General features: G+C 35.3%; 6 protein-coding genes across 7 annotated transcripts; 1 reads left to right on the top strand and 5 right to left on the bottom strand.

Annotated features, from left to right (window-relative positions):
* LOC104743445 (SWI/SNF complex subunit SWI3C-like) lies at window positions 1,127–4,850 on the top strand. The gene is made up of 9 exons (XM_010464528.2): window positions 1,127–1,326; window positions 1,464–2,023; window positions 2,566–2,643; window positions 2,786–3,143; window positions 3,245–3,318; window positions 3,512–3,597; window positions 3,692–3,747; window positions 3,842–4,026; window positions 4,127–4,850. The coding sequence occupies exons 1-9, from the start codon at window positions 1,311–1,313 to the stop codon at window positions 4,679–4,681; spliced, it is 1,968 nt and encodes a 655-aa protein (XP_010462830.1). The 5' UTR covers window positions 1,127–1,310; the 3' UTR covers window positions 4,682–4,850.
* Window positions 4,938–5,808, bottom strand: LOC104740865 (probable serine/threonine-protein kinase samkC). The gene has a single exon (XM_010461588.2). It carries the CDS (start codon window positions 5,697–5,699, stop codon window positions 5,115–5,117), a length of 585 nt encoding a protein of 194 aa, XP_010459890.1. The 5' UTR covers window positions 5,700–5,808; the 3' UTR covers window positions 4,938–5,114.
* On the bottom strand, window positions 6,543–9,439 carry LOC104743444 (replication factor C subunit 4-like). The gene is made up of 10 exons (XM_010464527.1): window positions 9,428–9,439; window positions 8,479–8,717; window positions 8,297–8,366; window positions 8,145–8,218; window positions 7,765–7,885; window positions 7,622–7,684; window positions 7,479–7,538; window positions 7,254–7,379; window positions 7,084–7,170; window positions 6,543–6,853 (listed from the first exon to the last, which is right to left on the bottom strand). The coding sequence occupies exons 1-10, from the start codon at window positions 9,437–9,439 to the stop codon at window positions 6,761–6,763; spliced, it is 945 nt and encodes a 314-aa protein (XP_010462829.1). The 3' UTR covers window positions 6,543–6,760.
* Window positions 9,345–13,191, bottom strand: LOC104740864 (auxilin-related protein 2). 2 transcript variants are annotated; one of them, XR_760226.2, is made up of 10 exons: window positions 12,216–13,191; window positions 11,770–11,981; window positions 11,460–11,677; window positions 11,247–11,361; window positions 11,071–11,168; window positions 10,618–10,683; window positions 10,277–10,366; window positions 9,994–10,170; window positions 9,587–9,748; window positions 9,345–9,495 (listed from the first exon to the last, which is right to left on the bottom strand). XR_760226.2 is itself a non-coding variant. In XM_010461587.2 (10 exons), the coding sequence occupies exons 2-10, from the start codon at window positions 12,845–12,847 to the stop codon at window positions 9,710–9,712; spliced, it is 1,647 nt and encodes a 548-aa protein (XP_010459889.1). In that variant the 5' UTR covers window positions 12,848–12,921; window positions 13,037–13,191; the 3' UTR covers window positions 9,345–9,709. The 2 variants fall into 2 exon arrangements, 1 of the variants encoding a protein (XP_010459889.1); XM_010461587.2 differs by having other exon boundaries at window positions 9,345–9,748; window positions 12,216–12,921; window positions 13,037–13,191.
* On the bottom strand, window positions 18,505–20,739 carry LOC104740862. Its single transcript, XM_019235385.1, has 9 exons — window positions 20,608–20,739; window positions 20,277–20,524; window positions 20,129–20,200; window positions 19,989–20,060; window positions 19,804–19,914; window positions 19,496–19,538; window positions 19,340–19,415; window positions 18,646–18,705; window positions 18,505–18,531 (listed from the first exon to the last, which is right to left on the bottom strand). The coding sequence occupies exons 3-7, from the start codon at window positions 20,165–20,167 to the stop codon at window positions 19,378–19,380; spliced, it is 303 nt and encodes a 100-aa protein (XP_019090930.1). The 5' UTR covers window positions 20,168–20,200; window positions 20,277–20,524; window positions 20,608–20,739; the 3' UTR covers window positions 18,505–18,531; window positions 18,646–18,705; window positions 19,340–19,377.
* Window positions 21,213–26,469, bottom strand: LOC104743443 (auxin response factor 17-like). The gene is made up of 3 exons (XM_019235483.1): window positions 26,466–26,469; window positions 21,497–22,391; window positions 21,213–21,381 (listed from the first exon to the last, which is right to left on the bottom strand). The coding sequence occupies exons 1-3, from the start codon at window positions 26,467–26,469 to the stop codon at window positions 21,213–21,215; spliced, it is 1,068 nt and encodes a 355-aa protein (XP_019091028.1).

The raw sequence follows: 27,646 nt of genomic DNA, 5'->3' as shown, positions 1-27,646 counted from the left end.
ATAAGCATAAATAAAAGATTTTGGAATTAAAATATGTTTTCAAGCTGAGATTAAATTGACATTGGATAATTCACGAGGATTTCAAACAGAGCAAGATATCATTTAGAAAATCGAACCAAACACAAAAAAATTAATAAATTATAATTGGTTGTTTTTTCCACAATTAGACTTACTTTCTGCCACTGCACTAAGGTCACTGATTGTTTTTAATAGCAAATCCCATAATAAAAGGATATTAAAAAGGTAGATTTCTATAAAAACTAATAATAATTACATAACTAATTATCATTGTAAACAACGTTGAACAAAAAAACGAGGGAAAATGTTGAAACTAAATATGTAATTATTGAAAAAATATATTTTGTTTTTAAAAATAAAATCTTAGAATTTTGTAATGTGAAATCTTATAAATTAGAGTAAAACCAGAAACCATTATCAAATGTTAATGTGTCAAGCTTTATCCCAGTCTGAGTGATGAGCTTGTTGAATGCTAAATATTCAGCTTTGCTATATATGGAAAAAAGTAAATTTAACGACGAATACATGATAGATGTTTTCATCATTTTTTTAATTTTTTTTTTTTTTCATTATCTTATACTTATTGTGTGGTAAAGAACATATACATATTCAACTTTTATAGTGATTGTATGATCGATTATTGTGATATTAAAAATATATATATGAAACACATGAAGAATTTCCTACTTTGTATCGTATTATTTTATGATAAATTAGTGAAATTATGGTGGAAAATAACGGTTTGATGAGAGGAGTAATTTATGTCTATGCTGAGAATTACGAGGTGAATATAATATGGTGTACAGAAATTGTGAGAGGAGTATGTCCATGTTGATTGGTTTGACTAACCACCACACCAGTATCACCCTTAATGTATCAATTTCAATCGGTTTAACCAATTTGAACTAAAAACCGAACAAAACCGGTCATTATCTCTTCAATTTGAAACAAAACGGTATCAATATAAACCGATTAAATATGATTATAAACCGAAATCGGATTGGTTAACGAAGGTTGAAATTTTGAAGTCAAACCTTTTCCAAAACCTCTTACCCAACCAAAAGGTTATGTGACGTCGTTGTGGGAGAATGACTAAAAAGAAGGCATTGGCGAAATAAATTCAGAGAAAAAGGTTTGCTGTGGGTTGCTCGAGAGAGAGAGCTAGAAGAAATCAGAGCGACTCGGAGGAACAGAAGAAGACAAAGAAAGCAATTCTCTCTTACACTTTAGAGTTCTTTGGTTTTGATTCCACTGAACCCTAAACCTCAATTTCTCTATCTTCATCCACAAGAATGCCAGCTTCTGAAGGTAACAATTGCAATTTCTCTGTTTCCTCAAAATCCAATTTTGAATTGGGATTTGACTTACCCATATAGATCGTATCTATGGGTATTTTTTTACTTTTGCGAATTGAATTACCCTTTTTTCCCCCAATTCCGTCGCAGATAGAAGAGGGAAATGGAAACGACGGAAGCGAGGTGGGTTATCGGCGGCGAGGAAACCGAAACAAGAGGAGGAAGATATCGAGGAAGAAGACGAAGAGAACAACAACAATCACAACAACGAAGAAATTGATGACGTTGATAATAATGCCGATGAGCTTCACCAGAACGGCGGCGCAACTCCCGATCCGGGACACGGTATTGGCGAAGTAGTTGAAGATTCCGGTTCGCGCATCTCTGATTTCCCCTCTGTGGTTAAGCGTGTTGTGATCCGTCCACACGCGTCTGTAACGGCCGTTGTGGCTGCTGAGAGAGGTGGTTTGATTGGGGAGACTAGAGGTCAAGGTTCGCTTCCGTCTCTGGAGAATATTTCCTATGGGCAATTGCAAGCGTTGTCTACTGTACCGGCTGATGCTCTGTCCTTTGATCTTGAGAGGAGTGATGGAGCGTCTTCTGCTTATGTTATCTCTCCACCACCTATTTTGGAAGGAGAAGGAGTTGCTAAACGGTTTGGGGATCTGGTTCATGTCTTGCCTATGCATTCAGGTTTGTTTGTTTCTCTTGTCCTTTAGTTCATGATTTTGCATATGAATTGAAGACTTGTAAGTGTTGACTATGTTGCAATGTTCTTTTATGTTACAAGTGAGGCTTAATGCAGTATCAGATTTTGCTGGTTGGTACTAGTATTGTAGTAGTCATATTTGTTGTCAAGAATTTGATTTTTCTTAAGATATCTCAAAGGGTTCTTATGCCGGTAGCTCCTGAATGTAGAAGGTTTTATCGTACGTGCGTGGTTCTTAGTTTACATTACTCTGAAAGCAACTCTATTTCTGTATTTCATATCAGTTTTTTGTTATGGTCTGTGTGATGGATAAGGAGAGGTATTAGAACTCTTGCCACATCATCTACGTGTATGTATTAATCAAAGTAGAATAACTACTGGCTTTGAGTAGCCCTAGGTTTCTTAGATCAGGATTGCATCTTGAATGGATTATGCAAGTGATGTCCTCTAAATTTTACTTGGGCTATGTTCTTGGAGTTCATGTTCAGATGTATCCTGAATTCCCTCTTAGTTTATTTTTATTTCTGATATTTTGGTCCCCAGTGCTCGAATTTATTANATAATCATTGCAACCATTGTTCTCGACCGCTTCCAACTGTGTACTTCCAGTCACAAAAGAAGGTTCTTAGCATGCTTTCCCTTACGCATTACCCTTTGTGTATCATTCTCTGATTTTTTTCCATTATAGACTCAAAACCTTATCTTACTTACTGTTTCAGATATCAGAGCGCTTCTAACAAATTGCTTCATCTCTACTTTACAGGGGGATATAGTCTTATGCTCTGATTGTTTTCACCATGGAAGATTTGTTGTTGGACATTCTTGTCTTGACTTTGTAAGAGTGGATCCATCCAAATTTTATGGCGATCAAGATGGAGACAATTGGAGTGATCAGGAAACTCTCTTACTTCTTGAAGCTGTGGAACTCTACAATGAAAATTGGATTCAGATTGCAGATCATGTTGGTTCCAAATCAAAAGCTCAGTGCATTCTTCATTTTCTTCGATTACCTGTGGAGGATGGTCTTTTGGATAATGTTGAGGTTCCAGGTGTAACTGATTTGGAAAACCCTGCAAATGGATATGACCACAAAGGAACAGATTCAGATGGAGATATACCCGGTGATTTTGCTTTCTTCATCTCAAACTATTTGTAGCCATGACGTATTGGCTTTAGTTATGTTCTTTGACATGCCATACTCATTGTCGACTTGCCTCTGCAGGATATTCGGAGCAAGATTCTGACACGGAGATCAAGCTTCCTTTTGTGAAGTCTCCGAATCCGGTTATGGCATTGGTTTGTGAACTTTTTTCGCTGCAAATTTGATATGCTCTTCTCATTAGCCTTTTGATCTCACCAGTTAGAGATACTGATCCATGAATCGGTTGATCTAAGACCTAAACTGTATGCATGTTTTGAGTGAAAAAAATAGTCCTCTAGTAAATGTAAGTTTGGGGATTATGAGGATCCTGATACCGAAACATTTTAGGTTGCATTTTTGGCATCAGCTGTTGGACCTCGAGTTGCTGCGTCATGTGCCCATGAGTCCCTTGCGATTTTATCTGAGGATGATAGGTTAGTGCATTCCATGACCCTGTCCATTTTAGAGATCTTTATAGTAGAATTCAGTTTAACTATGGACTATACTGAAACATCTCAATCCATAAAGGATGAAATCTGAGGGTGTGCAAGGGAAAGAAGCTGGAGAAAATCAGCAGCAAGATGGTAAGGCAGTTACTTGTTTGTTCTCTTTACAGTAATTTCTTGGCTCCTTTGTGTTAACCTAATCTTCAATACCCGCATGCTTTAATTGTAAAAGAAAACTCAGGAGCAGCTAAAACATCGAGCCAAAACGGAGCAGAACCACAGACTCCATTGCCAGAGGATAAGGTTATGGTGGCATTTAGAGCCGGTCTATCAGCTGCAGCAACGAAAGCAAAATTGTTTGCCGATCATGAAGAACGTGAGATCCAAAGGCTTTCTGCAAATATTGTAAATCACCAGGTAAATACCGGAAGCAGTTGCTGATGAGAATTTGTATAGTTGGTTAATTTATTTTGTCGATAGCGTTTGTTTTTTACTGATATCATTTAAAAAACGGCAGCTGAAGAGGATGGAGCTGAAGCTAAAACAGTTTGCAGAAATTGAAACATTGTTGATGAAAGAATGCGAACAAGTAGAGAAAACACGTCAGAGATTTGCTGCAGAACGAGTCCGTATGCTCTCAGCAAGATTTGGATCACCTGGAGGAATCCCTCCACAGACTAATAATAATCTCCAAGGGATGTCTCTGTCCACAGGTAGTAACAGCATCAATACTCTCTTGCAGCAGCAACAACAACAAGTTTCAGCAACATCTCAACCAAGCATCATTCCAGGATTCAGCAACAACCCGCAAGTCCATGCGCAGATGCAGTTCATGGCACGCCAACAACAACAGCAACAACAAGCTTTCTCGTTTGGCCCGAGATTGCCTCTCAATGCGATACAGACGAATGCAGGATCAACGGCTTCACCAAATGTCATGTTTGGCAACAACCAACTTAATAACCCTGCAGGTTCAGGAGGAGCAGCATCCATCAACCAACCCTCGTTTAGTCACCCGATGGTTAGGTCTTCCACGGGTTCAGGCTCAGGGTCCGGTTTAGGCTTAAACTGAGACGTATCTCTTTAGCTTTACTTAGCTTATCAGTATCCATATTTATTTATTTCCGCCTTGTTATTTGTTATTGGCTTTGAGACAGACCGGTAGTGTTGTCCCTAAGTTAGTAGTGTCTTGTAGTAACAAAATCATCCTCGTTGTGAATTAAAACAGTTACCAATCTTAATGTCTGCTGTCTATGTCTCTCTTCCCAAATATTTTCACTTACTCTCAACATTTCAGACAGTAGAAGTAAACAACACTGTCTCATTTGCCTTTTGGACAATACAGACAGTTCCGTTTATAAATGTACATTAGTTCTTGTCCGAATGAAAAACTCAAATCCGTTTTATTAAATTTATAATTATTCTAAAAATCTTCTTTTTTTTTTTTTCTAAGAAGTTAAAATAAATTTAAGGCTAACCGAGGCGAGAGACTGAGCGAGCCATCATTAAAATGGATTTTTTCTCATACAATCGGAATCAGTGCGTTTCAGCGGCGAACCACGGCGAGAGGAGAATGACGATTTCGGCGAACCCCATCTCGAAGAAACCGATCCCTGGCTTGAATCTTCCGACCGAGAAAACGTTGATCCCGTTTCATAGAAATTCTCAAACTCCGATGATGACGATGATGACGATTCCTGACCGGTCTTTTTAATATCACTGCTCTTACTCTTCTTCCACCCAAACAATGACTTGGGATAGAAACACCCACCGACTCGAGGAGGAGAAGATCGGAAATACGGAGTCGGAGGTCCTGAACATTGAGAGTCGGAATCTGAAGGCGGCGATTTGAGCTTGAAAGACGACGGAGGAGCGAATGGAGAAACCGGCCGGCTTTTGGATTCAGACGGCGGGAATGGTTTTAATCTGAGAGGAGCAAGTCTTTTGGGAGGTTGAAGAAGAAGAGTAGGGTGATCATCATCACCGGGTTGGGTTTTGGGTACACCGGGTCGGACCTCCCACTTAAAAGGCACAGCTCCGGGTCTTTTGAAAGAATAATCGTCACCTTCGACCATTGGGTTTGGGTACATACAACAACACCCCCAAAATATAATAAAAATACAAAATAAAAAGAATCGATTTGTTTCAATTTCAAGGCTATCATCAATCAATTCATCATCATGTAACAACAACAAGTCAACAACAATAAACACTACTTATAGTTTTGACCAATTATTTTTAGAACGTATCCAGATTTTTTTTTTTTAATTTTATATGTCAAAACTATAAAAGATTCAACGAACTTGTTGTGTTGACAGCATTTTTATTTTTATTTAGTTATGTTTCCTATAGTTTTGGATATGTGTATCCGAACCTTCTTTTTATGTGGGTGTGAAGAATCTTGGTATATTTATTCACTTGTATTTTATTGCATTTTCGGAGAATTTTACTAATATGATTGATTATCAGAGGTGGTAAACAGAAAAAAAAATCTTATATAAATTAAAATCTACTAATATTATTTTTCTTTTTTTTTGACATTTTGGGATTAATATCTAACAAATATTGTAAAGAAACACATTCCATAATACACATGATCAATTTTTTACAACAATAAACAATGTCTGAGACATATGATTGTTGGTAAGAACGCATGTCTCATTCCCATAAGAAAGAGTGAGCATAATTTGCTTATATACCTCACCTTTTGAGGTAAAGTAGCACACTAAAAATACAAAACAAAGTCGCACTCTAAATATATGGAGATGGGATTGTATGTCACTGGTACTACACTATTCCCTATTACAATTGGCATTCATTCTATTATTCTATATCATTTAGATTAAGTGAAAAATTACTAGAAAAATGTAATGATTTTGTTGATTTACATGTTAATTGTTATGATTATGTTTAACGATTTTACCCAATAACAATAGTCAACAGATTTTGTAAGTTGATGCAATGAAATAACTCTGCAACAAAGTACAAACCATAAAAGAGTAACAACCAGAAAAACGTCACAACGCTCCAACTTTTTATCAAAACCTAAGCTATGAAAAGTGGCATTACGATAACTCACAAGTCATAAGGAAAAGGTCCAAATTCAAGTAGAATCCAAATGCAGAGCTTTATACTTTACATGGTCTTTGCTTTAGAAGTCTTGAGCCATTTCTGAGAGGGCACGAATTGTATTGCTTGCCACATCTAGAAGCTGCAAGTACTCATCTGCCCCATCTACAAGTCGCTGGATACATTAAAAGGAAAAGATATGAGATAGTTTTATTATCACTAGAGGTAACAGAGGTTAGCAATATTGCAACATATCTACAGTCAAATGATACTTGACTCAAAACACGTAATATAACTGAGTCAAGATGTTGGTAATTGATCTCACTTGAGTCTTAAACTAACTCCATGAAAGAGACACAAGTATGAAAGAGACACAAGTAAGAAAATTAGTACAGGAAACCTTACCTTATCAGTTTCAGCTAAACATTTGCAGATCTTAGCCTTTTGGATGTCTGTTATGTCATTGTCAGCCTCCACAATGATATCGAATAGCTGAAAGAGAGTTGTATAGAAGTGGTTACAGCCACAATTGCATGACTTAAATGGGGTAAAAATAAGAGAGGGAAGTAGAGAACCTGATTGATGATTTGAGATGCAGGATATCCTTCTGCAACTATGTTATCCACTTCCTTGTTTGCAATATCGAAATCCCCACTTTTGCATGCAGTAAAAAGTTTTGTGACTACCTCCAGGGGAACTACCTGACAGATTCGTAAGAGTTCCAAATTAACCGTCATTAAGTCTGACTTGGTTAAAACCTGGCATACACTTATGCAAAACTGGGTTGACTTTATCCTTACCCCAGACACATCGAGTAAATCTGTAGAAGTTATTGTTGATCCAAACAACCGAGCCCCACTCTGTGATTATCAGGCAGAAAGACTGGTTCACATTTCTATTGTCAATTTCGTCTAATAACAAATGTTTCAGATAATTATCTTACCTGCAGATATGTGATGGCCCTACGGAGATCCCCTTGTGATATGGAGCTCAAAGTTGAAAGAGCCTAAAAGGGAAATAACTATAATAAACAGCTTTTTCACAAAACTAAAACAACAAGGCGAACCTTAAAGCTTTTGTTCACACCTCTTCATCAAGGTTGAGACCTTCTTCATTACAAATATGCATTATACGGTGAGTCATAACTTCTTCAGAAAGTGGTTTAAATCTGAACTTTGCACACCTGGAAGCAAGGGGCTCTATAATCCTAAAGAGCAAGGAATCAAAGTTATAAGGGTGATCAATATCAGTGGGTTCATAGTTCAGCTCCACGATATGTTCTTGTTATTAATTTGAGTACATAAAAATTCAACAAATAGCTCAGTGTATGAGCATATTCCAAATTATAAACAAAAAAAAAGAAGCAATATTTAACATAACCAGCGAGAAACTTGGAGAAAAAATGAAAGGGAGATGCAAATGTGAACAGAAGGAAAAAAAAAGGGTATTGAGAGAGACAGAATTACCTGCTAATGTAATTACATATGAAAAAGAATCTGGTGACTTTGGAGTAAGTTTCCATAGTGCGCCTCAAGGCGTTCTGGATAGTCAATAAAACAGATCATGGTAAATACATATCAAGCGCACCAATGCGGAAGAGAAAAGATGTTCAACATACCTGAGCATCTTCTGTCATTGAATCAGCCTCATCTAGGATGATGATCTTAAATGCTGGGCATGGATAACCGCTGAAGAATCAAATTGTAGGTGTTAGAGGAAATACAAACCACACACAGTAAAAACGAGAAAATGACAACCACAACAACAAAAACTTAAGAAAAGCAAAAAAAAATTACACACCCTTGACGATGATTAGACCCAACAGCAACAGCAGCAAAATCCTTGATCTTTGTCCGAACAACATTAATGCCTCTGTCATCACTCGCATTCAGCTCCAACACCCTAGACTTGTATAGTTCAGGTCTGTATAAAGTATAAACTCTTTGGTTAGTTTCACATCCCCATCTCTTGTAATCACAGCAAAATGAAATAACAACAAAATGACAGTCTAATGAAAATACATAATGTGATATTACTCCCTAAAGAAGCTGAAACAAAATCATATGAGACAACAACAAAAATAGCTTCAATTTGCTCGAAGGTGATGGATGAGACAACAACAAAAATAGCTTCAATCTGGATTGAAGGTGATGGATGAGATAATACACTTAGAAACCATTCAAAGAGCGTAGTGTCCTGACACTATCTGGACCACTGGATATTAGCATTTTCAATAATATGTGGCTATAAATCTGATCATCAGATTTTTGGAAAGTAAATTTTGGCATTTTCAGTATGCCTATCATTATCAGTATTTCTCGTTCCTCAAAATCTAGTATCTTTCTCTGCAATTATTAGTGTCTACTTGGTGTCATGGATTTTGAAGGTTCAGATATTTTATTATCTTCTAATTCTATACTACTCTTGTCGTAGTTTGGAGTTTTCTTGCTGCTACTTCTCTTTATGGCTTTATGCCTTAATCTGAAGGTTAACTTACACACACATATATATAAAAAAAAATTTCGCATAAGATTATTTACTAACCCCAAAACTTTTATATAACTACCGAGCCACAAAAATATTATGAACGAACGAACATATTCATACCCATGAACATACCAACAAAAGCACTATGTTACAGTTATGGGGAAATTGGGAATGAAATAGACATCAGTGAATCATCTCGACGCTATAGATATTATAATAAGTAACATTCAATATATAATCTACTGAGCTTTCGGGGCTATACAATATCCCCCATGGAATTTTGTTTTTTCTGTTTTTGGTTGAGTGTACAGAAAGATGACAAGTTACCAACTGTCAAAGGAAAAATCAGAGACAAGAAGATTAAAAACAAGAAAAAACTCACAGACAAAATATGTGGCACAGACTCAAAACAAACAAGTACCAAGTTTCTTCAAGATCTCTTAATCATCCATTGCTAGAAGTAATCAGTCCCGTTTCAGGGTCTATCTGAAGCAAACTGTTGTAAAACCTGATATGGAGGCAGCCAGATCCACAACATACGGGCTTATGAGAGCTCCTCCTTGTTGAACTTGTTCCAAGCTTCCTGTACAATGCAAATCAGTTACAAGTAAGGTTTCTGGATCTATGCAAGAGACGAGAAAGTTAACCGGATTTCTTCAAATTACCAACACAGAGACACGTCCAACCTTATAAACCTTTTTGACATATTGTTATTTCCATACCGAAAAGGTCAGACAAAGGTTTTTGAACTTTTGTTTCTTCTGTCAACATTCATCTACTTTAGATTATAGAAAAAGAGCTGCTCATATAGATACACTGAAAAAATACCTTCAAAATGTCAAAAACCTTTTCGGCAATATACTTTTGTTCAAGCGTGGCTCCCTTTTGCTGAACTTTATCGGGATGGACATACAGCGTTGCCTTTCTATAGACTTTCTTGACTGCTGACGAAGTGATCAAATCTGTTAGAGAAACGGCCTCCCAACCACATCCGGGCCAGAGTACCTGTCATCGTTCATACAGAACCAGAACTCAGTGAACTCAGGAGGATCACATGGACAGACAGATGTAACAGAACATAAAATTATAATTCATATTTATTTAAACTCACAATTTGCAAGGAAGATAACAGTGCACGCATGTTTCCTTCTTTTCCAGTTGCCCAACGCCTTATCTCAGTATCAACAGTCTCAGAAATCCTCTGAAAAGCAAAATTAACACGAATACAATCGTTTGGTATTGAAAAAAGTAACAAGGGGTCTCTATGTAGAATTACGAACGGAGATATAAATGTCAAAAACGGCACTATCATAGTGAAGACTAACAAATCCAAAAAAGGTCATCGTCCATAATTTTTTTTTTTTTTTTCAGCAGACGCCAGAAAAATCGTCCATAAATAAGCATTATGATAATGAAGATTCAAACATCAAGATCAAGAAAAGCATTACTCACAGTTCTCTGTTCTTGTTCAATCCGAGATTGATGATCACGGTTATTCATATCAGCAACAGCTTGTGCCTGCATTTTAAAAGGCACTGAATTGTGTAAAATCATCTAGAAACAAAATATACAATCAAGTACAAGCTAAACACTGATAACATTGATAAGCATATTAAAACTTAAACTAGAAATTGGTTGCACTATGTCAGACGGTAATGAGTATCGTCGATTTTGACATGCTGGCAGGACCATCAAATTGAATAAGGGATAACCTGACGTAGGAAAAACACATTCTCTGGAGAACTTAACTAGACTTTTGAATGTGGAGGGGTACTTTCAAGAATAAAAAAAAGTTATCATAGATTTTCATACCAGCATTTAGCTAAATGAGATATCATCATAAGTTGCAAAAAATCAAGGGTTGCAGCAGAAGATTTAAAAGAAAACCAAAATAACCACACATACCACACGGCTCTTTGTTCTCTGTTCACGATCCCATCTGGCCTTTCTTCGTTCTTCGCTTTCCCCTGGGATTTCCTCGAATTGTCTAAATATAGGATCCTCTGTAGATAAGGAAACGTTTTTTTAGAAACTAACTCTAAAGTAACCAATTGCTGGAAAAGACATGTTTCAACATATACCTCCAAAAAGTGCAGAAAAGTCATCCACTAGATTTGCTGGAGCAGGAGGCTTCTTTGCATTAGAAACCCCATTAGGCGTCTTCTTTGGCACATTGGATGCTTGCTTGCGAGATGTCTTTGCATCAGAAAGAAGAATAAGGATACACATCAAGTACACATTTTCTTTATTATAGGTATATTGGAACTTGGTAATATTTCGAAAGCCGTTCTTACTTCAGTTGTAGTAGTCCGTGACTTTGGTACACTGCTGGACCGATGACCAGCGCTGAAAAAGGAGTCAAGGTCATCTACACCAAATTCTTTATTCTTTGTTCCAGCATCTTCAGCTTCTCTATATTTACTAGCAGTGTCAGAAGCGGAGGCACTACGTCGCATAGTACCCATGGCAAAGTCTTCAAGTTCGTCTATTGAAGACATTCCTGAACTCTTAACTGTGGAAATGATTCCTTGACTAGTTAGAGCACAATGAAAAAAACAAATCTCTAGTAATTCAACAAAATTCCAAGTTATCAAAGAGATTAACCTCTGTTCACTTTTTGTGTTGGTTTGGGCGGAGGCTTAAGTATTGATGATGTGTGTGACGTAGTAGATGGTTTTTTCCCCTGAGAACTAACTGAAGCAGCAAATTCTTCAAGTGGATCCACGAACAGACCAGGAGAAGAATGTGCAGCAGACGCAGTTGATTCTAGAACCACAAAAGGATCAGAAGAATCAAAGTTCAATGTGGTCGTCTTGCTGAAATATCAACCAAAACAAAACAAAATATCTCAACAACAGAAAAATACAAACCATAAAACACTTAAAAAACAATTTCCTGTACAAAGATGATCGGATATATCAAATAGTATTCACAAGCCACAAGCACATTCCCTACATGAATGACATAAGAATCTTCACAGGTTATATCAATGATGCTATGGAAACTAGAACCAAAATCAATAAAAACCGGCGGCTAAAATAGTCACAAACCTGGTAGTCGTCGTGCCACCAAAACCGGGAATCAATCCATCATAAGAAGCATCATTCTTCCCCAAACCCAACAAATCATCAACCGCAGTAGCGTATTGCTTTTCAGAAGAAGAGAAAGACCCAAACAAATCATCATTCTTAACATTAGTAGTAGCAGAGGTTTTGGAAGACGGCATAATACCACCAAACAAGTCATCATCAGATGCTTTATTTCCAGAATTCCCAAAATTGGAGAACAACAAACCATCATCATCGTTGTTCAAAGAGGAGGACGACTTGCTATTATTATTATTAATAAAACCAGAAGAAGATGACGACTTGTTCAACCCAGAGAAAACATCAAAATCGTCAAATCCACTAGAAGAATTCGAACCCTTTCTATTATTATTATTAGTAGTAGAACTCGCCGTAAAGAAGATATCGTCGCCATCGTAGACAGAGCCATTACCAGAAAACGACGTCGATTTCGATTTCGCGTTAACACCAGAGGATGAGGCAGTAGCGAAATTCCAGCTCTGAGCATTGTTGTTAGGGTTGTTATTATTAACGGAACGCTTGGAAGCAGCCATCGGAGCAGATTTACCTTGAGGCTTTATCCCGTAACGCTCCGTTAGAACTCCAAACTCGTCCATTTCCGTCGATTAATTCGAGATTTTTAAAAACACACAAAATTTTTTCACGATTCCCCTAAGATTTCAAGCTATACCTATTCAGATCGATCCCAGGAAAGGAAACAAGAATAAAAAATCACGGATCTCACGTAAAAATGGGGAAATTTTCTCAATACGGAAAAGTAAAAAATCAGAGGAGAGAAGATTTACGAGAATCTAGCGAAAATAATGTCTCTCTCTCTATATCTCTCGCTTTAGAAATTGATCCGTGAGGAGAGGGAGGGAGGTACCGCACCGACGGTGTGGAGACGACGACGATAGATATTTTTTTGCCCACAAAGATGAATGGGTGGGTCAGAGAGACAGGTGGCTTTTGCTTTTAAAATTCCCACCTTCTCCTTTTTTTTTTTTTTTTTTTTCCTTCTTACCTTTTATATATCCTTCATAAATAATTATTTAATCAGATAAAAATATGAGAAATTACCTAGAATATTACATAAAACTAGGCTTATTACTATAACAACACATTATAATTTCCGAGTTACTCAAACAATACAGAAAAATTTGATTATTACTTATAAACCTGTATTGTTTGTTTTATTACGGTTTATGCCATTTACTTTTAAAACGAAGATGTTTAAAGAGGAAAATAGAGAATCCCAATAAAAGCAGGAAATCGATCTCTTGAATGTTTGTGTTGGTTGTCTTACGAAAGTTGGGTTGAGATCGGCTATTTTAGAAACTATTTGGATAGCGTGCGGCGAGGAGTGAATCTGTGTGGAGGACGTTTGACTGGTGGACGACGGACGGACGGCGAGGTGGTTTGAATTTGAGGACGAGGTAAATATAGCGATCTGCTCTCTAGTAAAATTCTATATCGTGGTTTAGTCTCTATTGTGTACTGTTTAGTAAGCTTTTGAGTATTACATAGTAGGCGTTGTATTTTGTGGAAGGTTACTTCTGACGTTATTCATGTCGATAAATTCATGTTAGTTTTGAGTATGTTGTTGAACTCTGTTTTTCGGAAGATATTTGTGAGACTTCATGTTGTTTCATTGTTAATTTAAGCAACAAATGTTATGTGATTTTGAATTAATAACAAGACTAATGCTTCTATCGTAGTTATGGATGCTTCTATCGTAGTTATGAGGTCAAGCAATGATGCGAAGAGGTATCCAAGTAGGCTGTATCGGGATGGTAAATTCCCACTGCAGATCAGAAGCATGCACCACGATTGTAGTTTGTCCAATATAGCTGGTTTGAAAGGCTTCGTGGGTGATGAGGTGTACGACAAAATAAGAGAGAAATCACAGCTGGGAGTGTTATTGGATCTAGCGGAATCCAACTACTTGTTTTGTGGAAAGACCATTCATTATCTATTAACCAATCAATTGTCAATAGATATTCCATCGGAGATATGGTTTTTGGTTGGAGGAAAGCGGCTGAGGTTCTCTCTATATGAATATGAAGAAATTAGTGGTTTGAATTGTGAGAAGATTGATGAAACAGAGTGTGAAGACGATCATACACCTTTATGGGCGGCTTTAAAGATGAAAGCTTTTAATGGACCCAACTGGAAGGAGCTAGTTGACGGATTTAGAAGCTATCGTGGGTGGCCTGATGAAATGAAGACTTAGATTGTTCGGTTGTATCTTGTGCATGTTAGAGTGCTTGGTTTATCAAGGACCAGTAGGATACCTCTGGAATACGCAAAAAGGGCGTTGAATGAACAAGCATTTGAGAGTTTTCAATGGGGTAGGGTTGGATTCAAGAGTTTAGTTGATTCCATTAAATTCCTTAGGTTACATAACCATGCTTATACCCTCCATGGATGTGTCCATGTATTGCTGATATGGGCATTTGAGAGCGTGAAGGTGCTGGGGGCTAGCCATGGGAATGTAAGAGAAGGTGTAGATTTGCCTCTGTTAAGGTGGAGAGGAGGGAGGCCAAGGAAGGATATTGAAGCCTTCATATCCGGGAGCAAACTCCTTAATAATGGGGAGGTATGCCTACAATTTACATATACATTATTTGTTAGCATTTTTTGTAATAGTAAGCATATTTAACGTTATGGTATCTGAAATGCAGCTTCAGGTGAAGCATCTAGTACCCAAACCTTTGGAGTTCGTATATCCAGATTGGCTAGGAGAGTATTTTGTGTATGGTGTAGGGGAAGGTTTGAAGAAGAAATTGGATAATCTGCTGTTAGACGTAATCAATGGCGTAGTGGATGAAAGTGAATGGGATTATGTAAAAAAAAGGAAGGGGGAACATACGAAGAAGAGGGAGAGGAGGCAACCTGTTGCAGGGGTAAGTGACGATGATTTCGTTGAGACAGCCCCAACCAGCACTAGTAATGTCCCCAAAAATGCGAGAGAGAAGAAAGAAAGTGTTGGGGACAAATGTTCAGCAGAGAAGGCGTCTGGAGATAAGCAGTCAGGTGTGCAGGGTGAAGATGGTAGTGGAAGGTTATTTACTATGGTTGAAACACTAGGGGCGAAAATGGATAATATTGAGTTATCGTTTGGTAGAGCAATAGCGGAAGTTGTGTACAAACTTCAAGGTATGGAGAGTAAGATGGGTAACTTTGAGAGTGACGTTCAACTATTGAAGAAATTTGTTATCAACTCAACGGACGAAGGAGCGCATAGGCAAGGACCTCGTACAATAAGAAATGACGAACCTAAAATAGAGGAGGTATGATCTGCGTACCGTATTGATAAAATTGTTATTATATATGTAGTGTTCAGTATGAAGTCTTTGTATTTATCTATTCAAGGAAACAATATTAATTTCAGTATTGTGAAGTTGTATAATTATGTAATTATTTTGATATATGTTTTTCGTACACACAAATTTTGCTATTTGTATATGTTTCGATTTTATTGGTATACTTAGTTGTAGTGTTGGTACACTTATGGGTTAAGGTAGATTAATTTGATAGATATATGATTGCGTTAGATTAAGTTGGTAGAGGAACTGACTTTGATGATAGACTTATGTTTTTATCGGGTAGATCGATAGACGTAAAAGGTAGGGAAGATATTTATGGTAGACTAATGGCCTGTTGCGACAGATTTATGCGACAAACCTCGTCCTTAACATATATTTTTGGTATATTTTGTTTGTTTTTTGAAATAGTTTTCGTAGTGTATTGGTAGACTTCTATTTTGTGGTAGATTAAGTAGATATTTTTGACAGCTGTAAAGTCTTACCAGAATAATACGAATTTGTTTGAGCTGGTAAAGACAGTCTAGCGTTGCGATAGACTTATTGGGGGATCTATATAACTCACTTTTTATAGGTTTTTAATTTAGAAATCAGATGTTGAGATGAAAATCTATAATAGTTGAGTAAAAGCCCTACAAGTGAAACAAAAAAAATAGACATAAGTCGTGAAAAAATAAAGTGAGGCAGGGGAAATTAGGGTTTTCAGTCGTATGTTAGAGGTAGAAGACGAGGATATTATGGTAATTTCAGGTTCATTAAACCTAAAATCGAACGTGTACGTATAATAAACGTGTAAGTACATATGAACGCATACGTACATAACATTCTTGAGATTAGTGTACGTACATAACATATTTTTGCTTAGTGTACGTCCATAAAAACATTTTAATGAACAATATTATTATAATTTTGTAGTCATCTTCAACATATCTTCTTCTGCAATCCTAGCTAATTGTTCACCGGAAATGGAACAAGTAAGAGATGTTACTAGAAAAAGTAAGAGATGTTACTAGAACAACCTATGTAATTCGTAATTGTTTATTTATCATATTTTCGAGAGGTAATGAACAATAACCATACAAAATTACATTTTAACTATAGAGGGTAATATTTAGATAACATAAATATATAATACTCAGTTCAACTAGGTACAACTAAATATATATTTAGATTTGCATTTATATTTAAAATATGAAAATGATAATTAAGGTTTATACGAATTTCTTTACATATTGAACTATTAAAGAACCATGTTTAATCAACAATACAAGAATTTATCACTTGCTAATACATACTATTGTTTTCACATAAAACACTCTTTATAGTATAAGGAAGACTTAGTAAGTGATCACCTCAAATGAAGCAAAAGAGGTGAAACCCAAGTTTTTATGAACATTAAGTTATGAAAACCTTGTATATGCTAATTAATACTGATAAATCTTGTGGTCAACTGCTAATTAATAATTTATATTATAGTCTAACCGGAAATACGAAAAAAATGCAAAAGTTCAACTATGAATATGAGAGTTTAACTGGATAACTATGTATAATTATGTGTATACCAAATAATCTTTTACTAATATCCTGTTGTCTTCGGTTCATTTTACCACACATGTGATAATTTTAAATGAATATACGGCCGCTAATTTTTTTTTTTTATTCGTTTTCACATGATCCATTTTTAAACTTATTTTAATAGCTCTAGTACAATTGCATAAAGTAGTTCAAGTTATACTGAAATTTTCGCACTTGTACTTAAATGATCTAGTTGTACATAAAACCTCACATTCACCCTAAAATTCTATTAATTACAACCACCAAAGTAATGTCTCATTTACCAATAGCAAGCGACATGAACACCGTTTAACGAGAGCTCGTGTGTGTCCAGTAATGAACCTTTCTTCAGCTAATCAAAAGGAAGGCGACGAGATTGACGAAATCGAGGATTCCGAAACCACAAAAGAGGAAGGCATCCTTGCGAAAATATTTAGTGTACATAGTTTTCTTTTCTTTATTTTTTTTAATATATAAAGCTTTTTAATATATATTTATGAAAAATATTAAGGAGTACTGTACATACCATGTTAATTCACAATATGGTATAAACATTATAAAAAAAGAGGGGTAAAATGCTTTTCAAGCAAACGAATTTCTTGGACACCTAGTCGAGCTTCGAATGTCCTCGGGTAATGATACCATTGGCGTGTAAGCAGTCCAAGGCGCGGGAAGTGTCAAGGGCAAAGGACAAAGCAAGAGGGAGATGGAGCAGCTCAGTCACTATCACCATGAGAGGGTCTTTGCAGGCTCCAATAAACTGCCAGAAATTCCCAATTTTTTAGAGTTTAGAAAGAAAGAAAGAAATAGAAGAAACAGAGAGAGAGACTTGACAAGATTAGGGTGTTGAACTCGGGACATCATATTGACTTCGCGGATGAAACGGCTCTCGAGGGAAGATTTCTCATCAGGTTTGGTGACTTCGCGGACAACTTTGATAGCAACAATCTCGCTACCATACCTGCTGGTTGGGAAAAATTTATTTAAATAAATTAAATTGGAAGCAACTGAAGAAGAAGAAGAAGAAGAAGATGATCAAGAGAGAAAGAGAGAGAGAGACCTTCCTTGGTAGACTTTGCCGTGAGCGCCTTCGCCAATCTTGGAGCCGATGAACAACAATTTCCAAGCATATGTCTGCATAATTTCCAAGCTTTTGGTTTATTTTCTTAATGACAGCTATCATTAGAATATCATCAAAACAAAAGGTAAAAACGACTAATTAAATGAAGATTCGGCGTGAAAAAAATGGCCTCCTTGAAAGCCATTCAACAAAAGTGAAAATATGCAACATATAGGCTATAGCAGAGCAATGGTTGTCCGGACATAAAAAACAATGCAAAGCTGGTTAAAAGAAATTTAGCTGAACTTACGGTCTAATGACATATTTTGTTTTCCCTTCAGCATTATAGCCTAAAGGAGCCCTGTACAAAGAAAACGGAAAGATAAGCCTTGCAACTTTAATTGAGAATTTTTCACAAGTCGTGCAAAAGAAAATAGTTTTACTGTAAAGAGGAACAAGTGTGGCCACAGCATACCTTGTCAGGAGACAAGAAGCAACATGTAGACCCAGTTCAGCTGAGGGCTCAAATGAGAACCTAGATTTCAAAGCAAAGCCAAAACAAGAAAACCAAAGCTTATCATTTTAAGAAATGGACTTAAATACATGAGTAATGCAATACGAGCTTAAGAGGCTCTTAGAGATAGTAAGAAACAATTTTGGAGGCCTAAACTGTGGATTCCAACCATATTAATAGCAGCAATTCCCATTACCGAGATATGAATATCTATATTAGCTTGCAGGGTTAACAAACTAAATCACTTGCAATTATACCAAATGACACTCAATCATGCAGATGGTTCATAATGCATACCCTCTGTGTAGTAAAGGGATACAAACTACCTAGCATGTATTGGAAATTACACAAGAAGGACGAGAAACAAACAAGCATTCACAGGACAGTTAATTCATACCATCCCACAACCATATAAAAGTCCCCTTGTTCAGTAACTATTCGCTATTATGACAGTATATATTTGCCTTGCCTATTCTTCATATTATGTACATAAAAGAGCACTTCTGTCATCCCACTTACAATATAAAATGTAAGTCCCAAAGTAATACTTTTAGTGATCAACACATTACCAGATTATGAAAAACTTGAAAAGTGTCACAAATTCAAAGCTAATATGTCGTTTGGTGATGAAAGTATAAGTGAGTCAAGCGAATACCTGAACAACTGGGTGTTGTGGCTAACTCTAGCAGTGTCTTAAAGCTTGAACTCGAGCCATTTATCAGGGTTTAGAGCTGAAATAACACAGCAGAATACAATAAGTTTCGAGTAAAGAGTGAGAAATAAACGCTATAAATATATCCAAACAGCGCACCTGTTTTTGGTCCAGTCTCTTCCTTAGCTTGATCCAGATAAACCTGAGAGCATAAACCACAAACGATTATAAACACAAGCCATATCAACTGAGAAGAAAAGCCTAATACGCTATTATAAAAGATCTATATGTTTCGTATAGTTCGTCTAAACTCGTTTGATTGAAGGTGATATACAACAAAACATACACTGAACAAAATGCAAGAGGAAGTAATCAAACCAGCTCGGCAAAAAAAAAAAATGGAATTCGAAATGATCAGAGACGATAGATATACGAAATATTAGAGAGAAAACAAAATAAAAGTTCACCAGATTGTTGCCGGATGCTAAGTAATAGTAAGAGAATCCGCCGGAGAGAAATACTGCTGAGGAACTCGAAGTATCCAATGTTTGGCTGGTTTTAACACTCAGGGCCAATATCTACTAGTTGTCAAAGCAATCCTAGTAAAAGTAGTTCTAAAAAAGAAAAAAAAGAAAAAAAAAAGACTACTTACGGGACCACCAAGACCTGTAAAACCAGCAATCTGCAGCTCCTCAAGAACACCCTCTCCACCAATCACATAAACCTACAAACAGCAAAGACGAAATAGTGAGAAAAGAAGGACGATAGAGACATAATTAGTCAAAGACGAACCTTCTTGTCCTTAGGGAAATTGTTGACTTTGAGGTACATAGCTGCGGCAAATGAGGGAGAGAAGATCTCATCCTTGCAAAGATAATCACAGTTTAGATCCAAAGGACACAGGACAGGGTGTAGGTAGGGAACTGAAGAAGGTACATACCTGAGTAACAGAAGAAAGACCCAAAGATCGGAACTTTTCAGCGTATTGCCTCCTCGATTTGACCGAATTGTTTGTCACAAAGACAACATTTTTACCCTGACACAAAAATCATCATAGAGAGAGAGAGAGAGAGAGAGAGAGAGAGAGAGAGGGGGAGAAGAGTGGGAAAAGGTCAAGTGCCTTAGAGTGGATTAGGTCGAGAGTTTGGGAGACGCCATCGATGAGCGTTTCACCCTTCCATATAACACCTGAATCGAATCGAATCGACTCGAATCAATGAATCATCATCCATCAGAGAAGGAATTAAGGAATAAAAGGGCAGAGGGTATACCATCGCAGTCAAAAAGTTTAGTGTCGACAGAGTCAAAGAGAGATTTGAAGGTACGGGAGGAGAGAAGCTGAGGCGCCATTTTAGAGTGGGAGAGTTGAAGGAAAGTAGAAGAAATCAATCTCATGTTTTTTTTCGACCAAATTTAATTATAAATGGCATTACTGTAATAAAACAATGAACAACATATTTACACACCTTTTTAAAATTCACACCTTTCTTTTTCTAATCTTCTTTGCGAAAAATGAACAACATATTTACATGGGTGCTATTTGCATCTTAGCTTCTAGATTTTAAGTAGAAAACTTATGGCATTTTCTTCTAAAACTGATTCAACAATTAGAGAGGAATGAAAGCTGAAGAGAGAAAATTCAATTATAGCTGTGATATAACATACACCAATAACTATTTCATTCATATTGTATCTTCTACTTGGAATAGATCTTTTTTTTTTTTTGTCATCTCTCATCTCTTTCTACCAACACTTTTGCATACCTCAGGAGCTTGGATTTGATTATCTACGAGATAACCTTACTTCAAACCGTGAACAACTTGTGATGAGATGGTAGATCCCCTAAAAATTCGTCTCAAGGAAAAAAAGTTATCACTTATAGAGGGAGATTTAAATCAGGCATGGTCTGTCCAGTGGTAGGAGCCTGAGTCGCCGTCATGTCACCTATTTTTCTTTTCTTGCCAGAGAATGGCTCAGGTACTGGTTCGACTTCCCAAAAGTTGACGAACTCTTCAACACTCCCATATTTTTTTATCCCAGTTAACCTGTAATTCATTAAGGGGAAAGTCAGAGATATCAACACTGGATCAACTTAATTTATATACTCTATAGTGTATATATGAATTTAATACCTTTAGTTGCTTCCAAGGAGATCCGTACCAGTCCTTATCCTTCTTAATGCTACTAATGACAGAGCCTTCGTGACAAATGACCCTCAGCTGATCTTGAACCATAACCCACTTCCTCACTTTCATCCCTGGAGGCCAAGTTACGTTCCATATAGCATTATAAACTCTTTGTCTGTCAAGAACGAAACTCGAAGAGCCAACATGGGGATAGTATACAACGTCAAATGGACGTCCTATCTGTGACTTTGCCAATGCTTCACCTAAGGCCGCGACAGACAATAACCCTTTACCAGTCCGGATTAACTTTTGTCCACCATGAACATCATCAACCCTTGTAGGGTAATGGAAGGGAGAATCAACACTAGTGCTTCCTGGAACAGTTACTCGCCGGATTCCAATAGTCAAACCAACTCTAGTTTTTACAAATACCAGTGAGTCTCCAGGGCAAAGCTGCTTCGTCAAGAAAAATTTGTCCCAGCCATCAGTAAACTTATGTACCTCCAGTGTTGAGTCATAAGAGTGCTTCAGCTTCCACTCCTGGCTGTGGATGTCATGGATGGACAAGAGAGTGTCTTCCTTTGGTAAGACTTTATCAGCGCCCAAGCAAGCAGCAGAAATGGTGCATTCACCAGGATTTGTAACATCACTCTGGTCCAAAACTTTTATGAACCCATCAGCAGCCGATCTTATTCTCTCCCTGGAACTGGAAGTCTCCTCATTTGGATCGTCAGACGTTGGAGGTTTGAGCTTGAAGTATGCAAAGACTTCATCAGTCTTAGGGTCCGCAAGATATTTGGCAGTGACAAGTTGGCACGGTACCACAGCCAAATCAGAACAAAGGCACCTCACTATATCAGAACTAGTAAAATTCTCCACATGACCTTGTGGGGAATAGTAGACACGACGTTGTAAATGATCAAAATCAGCTAACTCCAGCGCAGTATGCCCACACAGATAAGTCTATAGATTTATCTTCTTCTTCCATCCTACAAAGCAATCAAGAGTATATCAAGAATACCAAAATCGATTCTTCTTCTTTGCGAAAATTCGATTCTTCCAAACCCAAATCTCAAATCCGCAAGTAATCGGAAAACAGAAACCATATGATTATTTCCCAAACCCAAATCTCAAATCGCAAGTAATCAATCAACCAATTTACATCACAATAAACGCAATTCGCTAAATCAAACGATGTAAATTTCACAAAAAGAGTACCATAAACAGATATTATCGCAAATCTTTCACCCTAACTTGACATTTGTTACGAAAACTTCGAATCTTTCAAATCGCGAACGCTAGTTTTAGGGAGAATCATCATATAGAAACTACGACTCTTTCCCAGATTCCTTAATCCGATTTCACGCACATCTATTAGCAAAAAAGTACCTGAAATTTGGCAAAGCTGTGTTGAAGACGCGAGAGGGACGAGCGTTGTTGTTGTTCTTGAGCGTTAAGGCGGGAGAGGACTGGAGTTTGTTTTTTTTTTTCTTTCATCTTTGGGGTAAAAGGAGTGTGTAAGTTCCGTTGATGGCTTTAGTTATTATAACGAGACGTCGGCGATTATGTGGGCTTTTTTTTTTGCTTCGATCTTATTATGTGTGGTGTTTATGTGGGCTTTTCCCATTACTGATATTGGGCCTCCATTCTTCTTAAAGAGATTATTCTTATTATTTCTGAAAATATCTTCGATAGTAAACAAAATATATTCTATATAAAATACCGAAAATATTAATGTACGGATTTAAAAATTATTTGAAAAAATAAATCCATTTTTTAAAAATATATAAAGAAATTTATTTTCTTAAATAAATATATAAATACTTTAAATTAGAAAATATTTGTATTTATGTTTCTACATTTTTAATATATTATAACAATTATAATAATAATTTAAAGCTCAAATTCCATTTAACCTAATCCGAGTCATACCTAGCTACAAGAGTCCCACCGCCCCTAGGCTATATATAAAACATGCATATAAACAGACGACGACATTGCAACAAGGAGAAGATAAACCCTAAAATCAAAACTCGTATTATAATGGATTTATTTTCTGACAGAGTATCCCTCAACCATGAAATCGACCACAATCCTAAACCCGAAGGACAGTACTTGCTTTCTCCTTGCCTGGCAAAGATATCCATGATAGCTACTCAAGGTATAGATGGGTACACCTGAATTGCTTAGAGGACGATGTCCGTCTCAATCCCTTTCAGGTTGGTTATGCAAAAGTGTGTCTCACTACACTTGCCATCGATGTTCTCTATCCCTCGGTTAACTATTCTCCAGATTGGGCTTTGTTAATTTATATTACCTTTAAGTTCTCTCCTGCTATGCGAGTACCATTAATTGATGAGAATACCATCAATATCCAATATAGACCGGCGAGTAAGTCTGCGGTTGAGTCTTTGTCAAGGAAAGTATACAAGAAGACGACGATGTCCAGCTCCGACAAGTGCACTATATGTTTTGATGAGTTTACGATGGGAGAAAAAGTCGTGACGACCTTACCTTGTGGACACGAGTTTGACGATAGTTGTATCCTCGAGTGGTTTGCCACCAATCATGTTTGTCCATTGTGCCGTTTCGAACTACCATATGAATATTAGATGAACACTTTGACCTTTTTTTCAAGTATCTAGACTTTTATATAAAGTTGATTTTCCATGATTTCATATTTTGTAATGTTTTGGGAGTGTTTTTATCTCTTTTTTTTTTTGTTATTATTTCTAGATTTTTTTTTTTTTTTTTGTATTTGATCTGAGTTTCAAAGCCAATTGCAATCTTCATAAGCTAAACCAACCATTGCAACTTGCAAGTAGCACAACTCATTGGCACAAGTAATTGCAGTCTGTCTCAACCAACAGGGTACTCTGTTTCTCTGCCTCGGAAATAAAGACTAGCCTGGTTTCTCCACTCATGTCTTTTTGGCATTTTTCCTAGCTAGTTCCAGTTTTAGTTTGTTCTACTTGCATATATGTGCTTCATGTTGGGAATATTCAGAAACCCTTTTAGTTTCGTGTTATATAATTAAGTGAACTATATAATATAAAAAACTTGCATAACATCCTAGCTTGAAAAACCAATACAACATTAATGATTCATAATTTGTAAACTAAAAGATGATCTTTTGTGTTGGCATCAGGAGGATATTGGTAGAAGTTCTATTGTGTATTATCAAACTCGCCGGGTGGTGAAACCGAGTGGGGAATCTTTTATTTATGAAAGGTACCTGGCTGGTGGTAAATGGATCGACAAAGAAGATAAAGTCCACATTGTGCAGCAGGATTAAGAAGCAGCATCTTCATGCCAATTAATAGGAGGAGTACTATTTATATATTAATAAGTGATCAATATTGATAGTGTATTCAATATTATGTTATTATATAAACATTGGTTCTCAAAGTTAATAATTCATGTGATCGCGACAAGTGTCAATTTTAACAATTAAAGATTTAGTGATGTGTTATATACAAGAAACTTTATTTTAACATATTTGTAAATTAGAAAAATTTCATTTTAACATATTAATTACTAAAAGTTATCTATTAAGTTACAAAAAAATCAATAGGAAAATATGTGCAATTAATAAGGAAAATATTTGCAATTTAATTGTATTTATTATTTATTATAATCATATAGTAAAATATAGAAAGTGATTAAAGTATAAAAATGTTTAATGTGTTAAAATTAGTGATTAACATAATAATATGAGAAACAAAATAAGAAATTAATGTAATTTTCTTAAGTTTTTCAACCGGTGAATGATTTGATAACATATTCAATATTATGTTATTATATAAACATTGGTTCTCAAAGTTAATAACTCATGTGATCGCGATACGTGTCAATTTTAACAATTAAAGATTTTGTGGTGTTATATACAAGAAACTTTTTTTTAACATATTTGTAAATTATAAAAAAAAAATAAACAATTTAATAAATATAAAAGATAATTCATATATGTGTATAAAAAGTAATACTAATTATAATTTTAAATTATTAATTCTATAAGAAAAAAGAATTAAGAAAATTATACAATATATTAATATAATACCATAATTAAATAAATAATACTGTCAGTTATTAATCCTAAAAGAAAAAAGGATTTTAGATACTAACCTTTACATAAACAAATAATTTTTCTCATAATAACATCTTTGAATTTTTGATTAATTTATGATAATGTTAATATAGTTTTATTTAAAATTAGTTGAACAAGTAGTAAAACTATTACATATGGAACAAATATTTTTGAGATATTATTACTTTTTCAAATATGAGATAAAATTAGTTTTCAGTCTTTTTTCTTTGAGAATTATGTTTTATTAATTTTTAGTTTAAAAAAAATATTAAGTAAGATATAAATTTGATACAATGCACAATTTGTTTGATATGAAAATTATAAATGTTACTCATTGGGATTGAGTGCATAGAATTAAAATCTAATTTTATTATCATGTAATATACAAATAAATTTTATTGCAAGATGGAGTATGTGAACTCTAAATTCGTTTAAAAAAAAAATAAAATAAAATAAAATAAATATTTGAATACAACTTAAAATTTCACATTTTTTTTTATATCCACGTTAATACGCGGGCCTAATCTAGTAGATATATAACCTTTTGAATTTCCATGATTTCATATATTAAATTAAATTGATACTTTATATATACAAAATTATATAAAGCGAACATCGGCTCTGTACTCCTCCTATGTGGAGAGAACATGTTCACATTTTTTTCCTATTTTAAAATGGCTTGCTCCGACAACCAGTGAAAGTAAAAACCTTTTTCTAACGTCACAAAATCTTTTGATAGTAACTAATATTAAATTTTCCAATGTATTCGTGGAAGTGTCTTTAACACACTATGATGTAGCCTCTGTCTCGGTAATGCCCCAACCGCCACCTTGCTTAATGAGCCCATGTCCACTCTCAGTCTATGGAGACACCTTCCTAAGTGAGCCCTACATCTATTTTCGGCACGTGGACCTACCCATATTCGATAGCCGGTTTGTTACATCTGGAAGGCTTTAAAAATATGTTTACCGATCCTACAAATCAACAAATTATATTTTTCTTTGTTTTGTCCCCACTCCCACAGTTCCGACAATTACTTCCAGAAAGATCACCCATCATGAAGTTCTCTCAGCACCCTTGACCAAAAAGATAAGTGCATTTTGGTGATATAAGTGGTCAAATTAATTCTTATAAACTTTTCCGCAAACCATTGTGTCACAATCTTTGAGCTCCTATGAATCTATCAGTAACGATTTATGTTTTTTCAATCTATCTATCTATGTTTGTTGTAAGTTTGTGTTTGATTAGCTTATGTTATCAATCCATTAGGTTGATGAGTTTCTACTCTTTATCTCCCTTTGGGATTGAATCAATAATGGTAACAATTATGTTTGAAAAAAAAAAGTGTTTATGACCAACCAATCAAAGTTGAAAAATTAGAAGAAAACTAATTTGACATTATAAAATAAATAATAGAAAATTATAAGCAAAGGTAATATATATCAAATAATTCAAAGATGAAAATATAAATTAAATAAAACAATCTAAAAATCTTACAATAAATTTTAAAATACAGTATTAGGAAAAGAAGACATATATATTAATATTTTCTTTGGGTCAACATATTAATCTTACCTATTTTCAACTGAAAAAGGAAAAAGTAGTAGAAAATTTTGGTTTAAAAAATACAGAAAAATTTACATTCCCATTAAAAAAAAATTTCCAATAAAAAAATAGAAATCAGTGTTTTTGAATAAATTATTTTGTTCTTTGAAAAATATGAGACGATCTATGTTTATATATAAGTGAGTATTTACAAAATTTAGAATTAATAATTAACTGTATATTATCTTTAATCCATTTTTCTATTTTTTTGTAGAATTAATAACTTAAAATTAAAAATAAGTAAATAATATTATAATTTCAAATTTATGAAATATATATATATATAATCTTCTCATAATTATTTAAAAATTGTCATTGTTTATAATTTTTAATAATTATCATTTTACATTATTAATATTTTTTAAAACAAAATATTTTATTTTTGTTGTAATCAAATTGCTCCTATTAAATATTAACTTTTGCAAATGTCAAAATCTTATATTGATAAGATTCAAGCAATGAAAGAGAGAGAAGGGAATGAAAAGGAAGCAT

This window comes from Camelina sativa, chromosome 14 (assembly GCF_000633955.1).
Source record: "Camelina sativa cultivar DH55 chromosome 14, Cs, whole genome shotgun sequence".
Taxonomy (NCBI): domain Eukaryota; kingdom Viridiplantae; phylum Streptophyta; class Magnoliopsida; order Brassicales; family Brassicaceae; genus Camelina; species Camelina sativa.
The sequence above is the reverse complement of the archived record's forward strand: the minus strand, read 5'-3'. Positions and strand labels throughout refer to the sequence as shown.

What these genes read in the sequence shown, in the direction of transcription:
- LOC104740865 (XM_010461588.2), bottom strand. Translation starts at nt 5,699, where the DNA reads ATGTACCCAAACCCAATGGTCGAAGGTGACGATTATTCTTTCAAAAGA.
- LOC104743444 (XM_010464527.1), bottom strand. An exon ending in GGGTCTAATCATCGTCAAGG is followed by an intron (nt 8,367 to 8,478) that starts GTGTGTAATTTT and finishes TTGATTCTTCAG; the next exon opens with CGGTTATCCATGCCCAGCAT. An exon ending in GTCTCAACCTTGATGAAGAG is followed by an intron (nt 7,685 to 7,764) that starts GTGTGAACAAAA and finishes TTTCCCTTTTAG; the next exon opens with GCTCTTTCAACTTTGAGCTC.
- LOC104740864 (XM_010461587.2), bottom strand. Translation starts at nt 12,847, where the DNA reads ATGGACGAGTTTGGAGTTCTAACGGAGCGTTACGGGATAAAGCCTCAA. An exon ending in CACGGACTACTACAACTGAA is followed by an intron (nt 11,362 to 11,459) that starts GTAAGAACGGCT and finishes TCTGATGCAAAG; the next exon opens with ACATCTCGCAAGCAAGCATC. An exon ending in CTTTTCTGCACTTTTTGGAG is followed by an intron (nt 11,169 to 11,246) that starts GTATATGTTGAA and finishes CCTTATCTACAG; the next exon opens with AGGATCCTATATTTAGACAA.
- LOC104740862 (XM_019235385.1), bottom strand. Translation starts at nt 20,167, where the DNA reads ATGTACCTCAAAGTCAACAATTTCCCTAAGGACAAGAAG. An exon ending in TTACAGGTCTTGGTGGTCCC is followed by an intron (nt 19,915 to 19,988) that starts GTAAGTAGTCTT and finishes GACAACTAGTAG; the next exon opens with ATATTGGCCCTGAGTGTTAA. An exon ending in AGAGACTGGACCAAAAACAG is followed by an intron (nt 19,416 to 19,495) that starts GTGCGCTGTTTG and finishes GTGTTATTTCAG; the next exon opens with CTCTAAACCCTGATAAATGG.
- LOC104743443 (XM_019235483.1), bottom strand. An exon ending in ATTAAGAAGGATAAGGACTG is followed by an intron (nt 21,382 to 21,496) that starts GTACGGATCTCC and finishes AATGAATTACAG; the next exon opens with GTTAACTGGGATAAAAAAAT.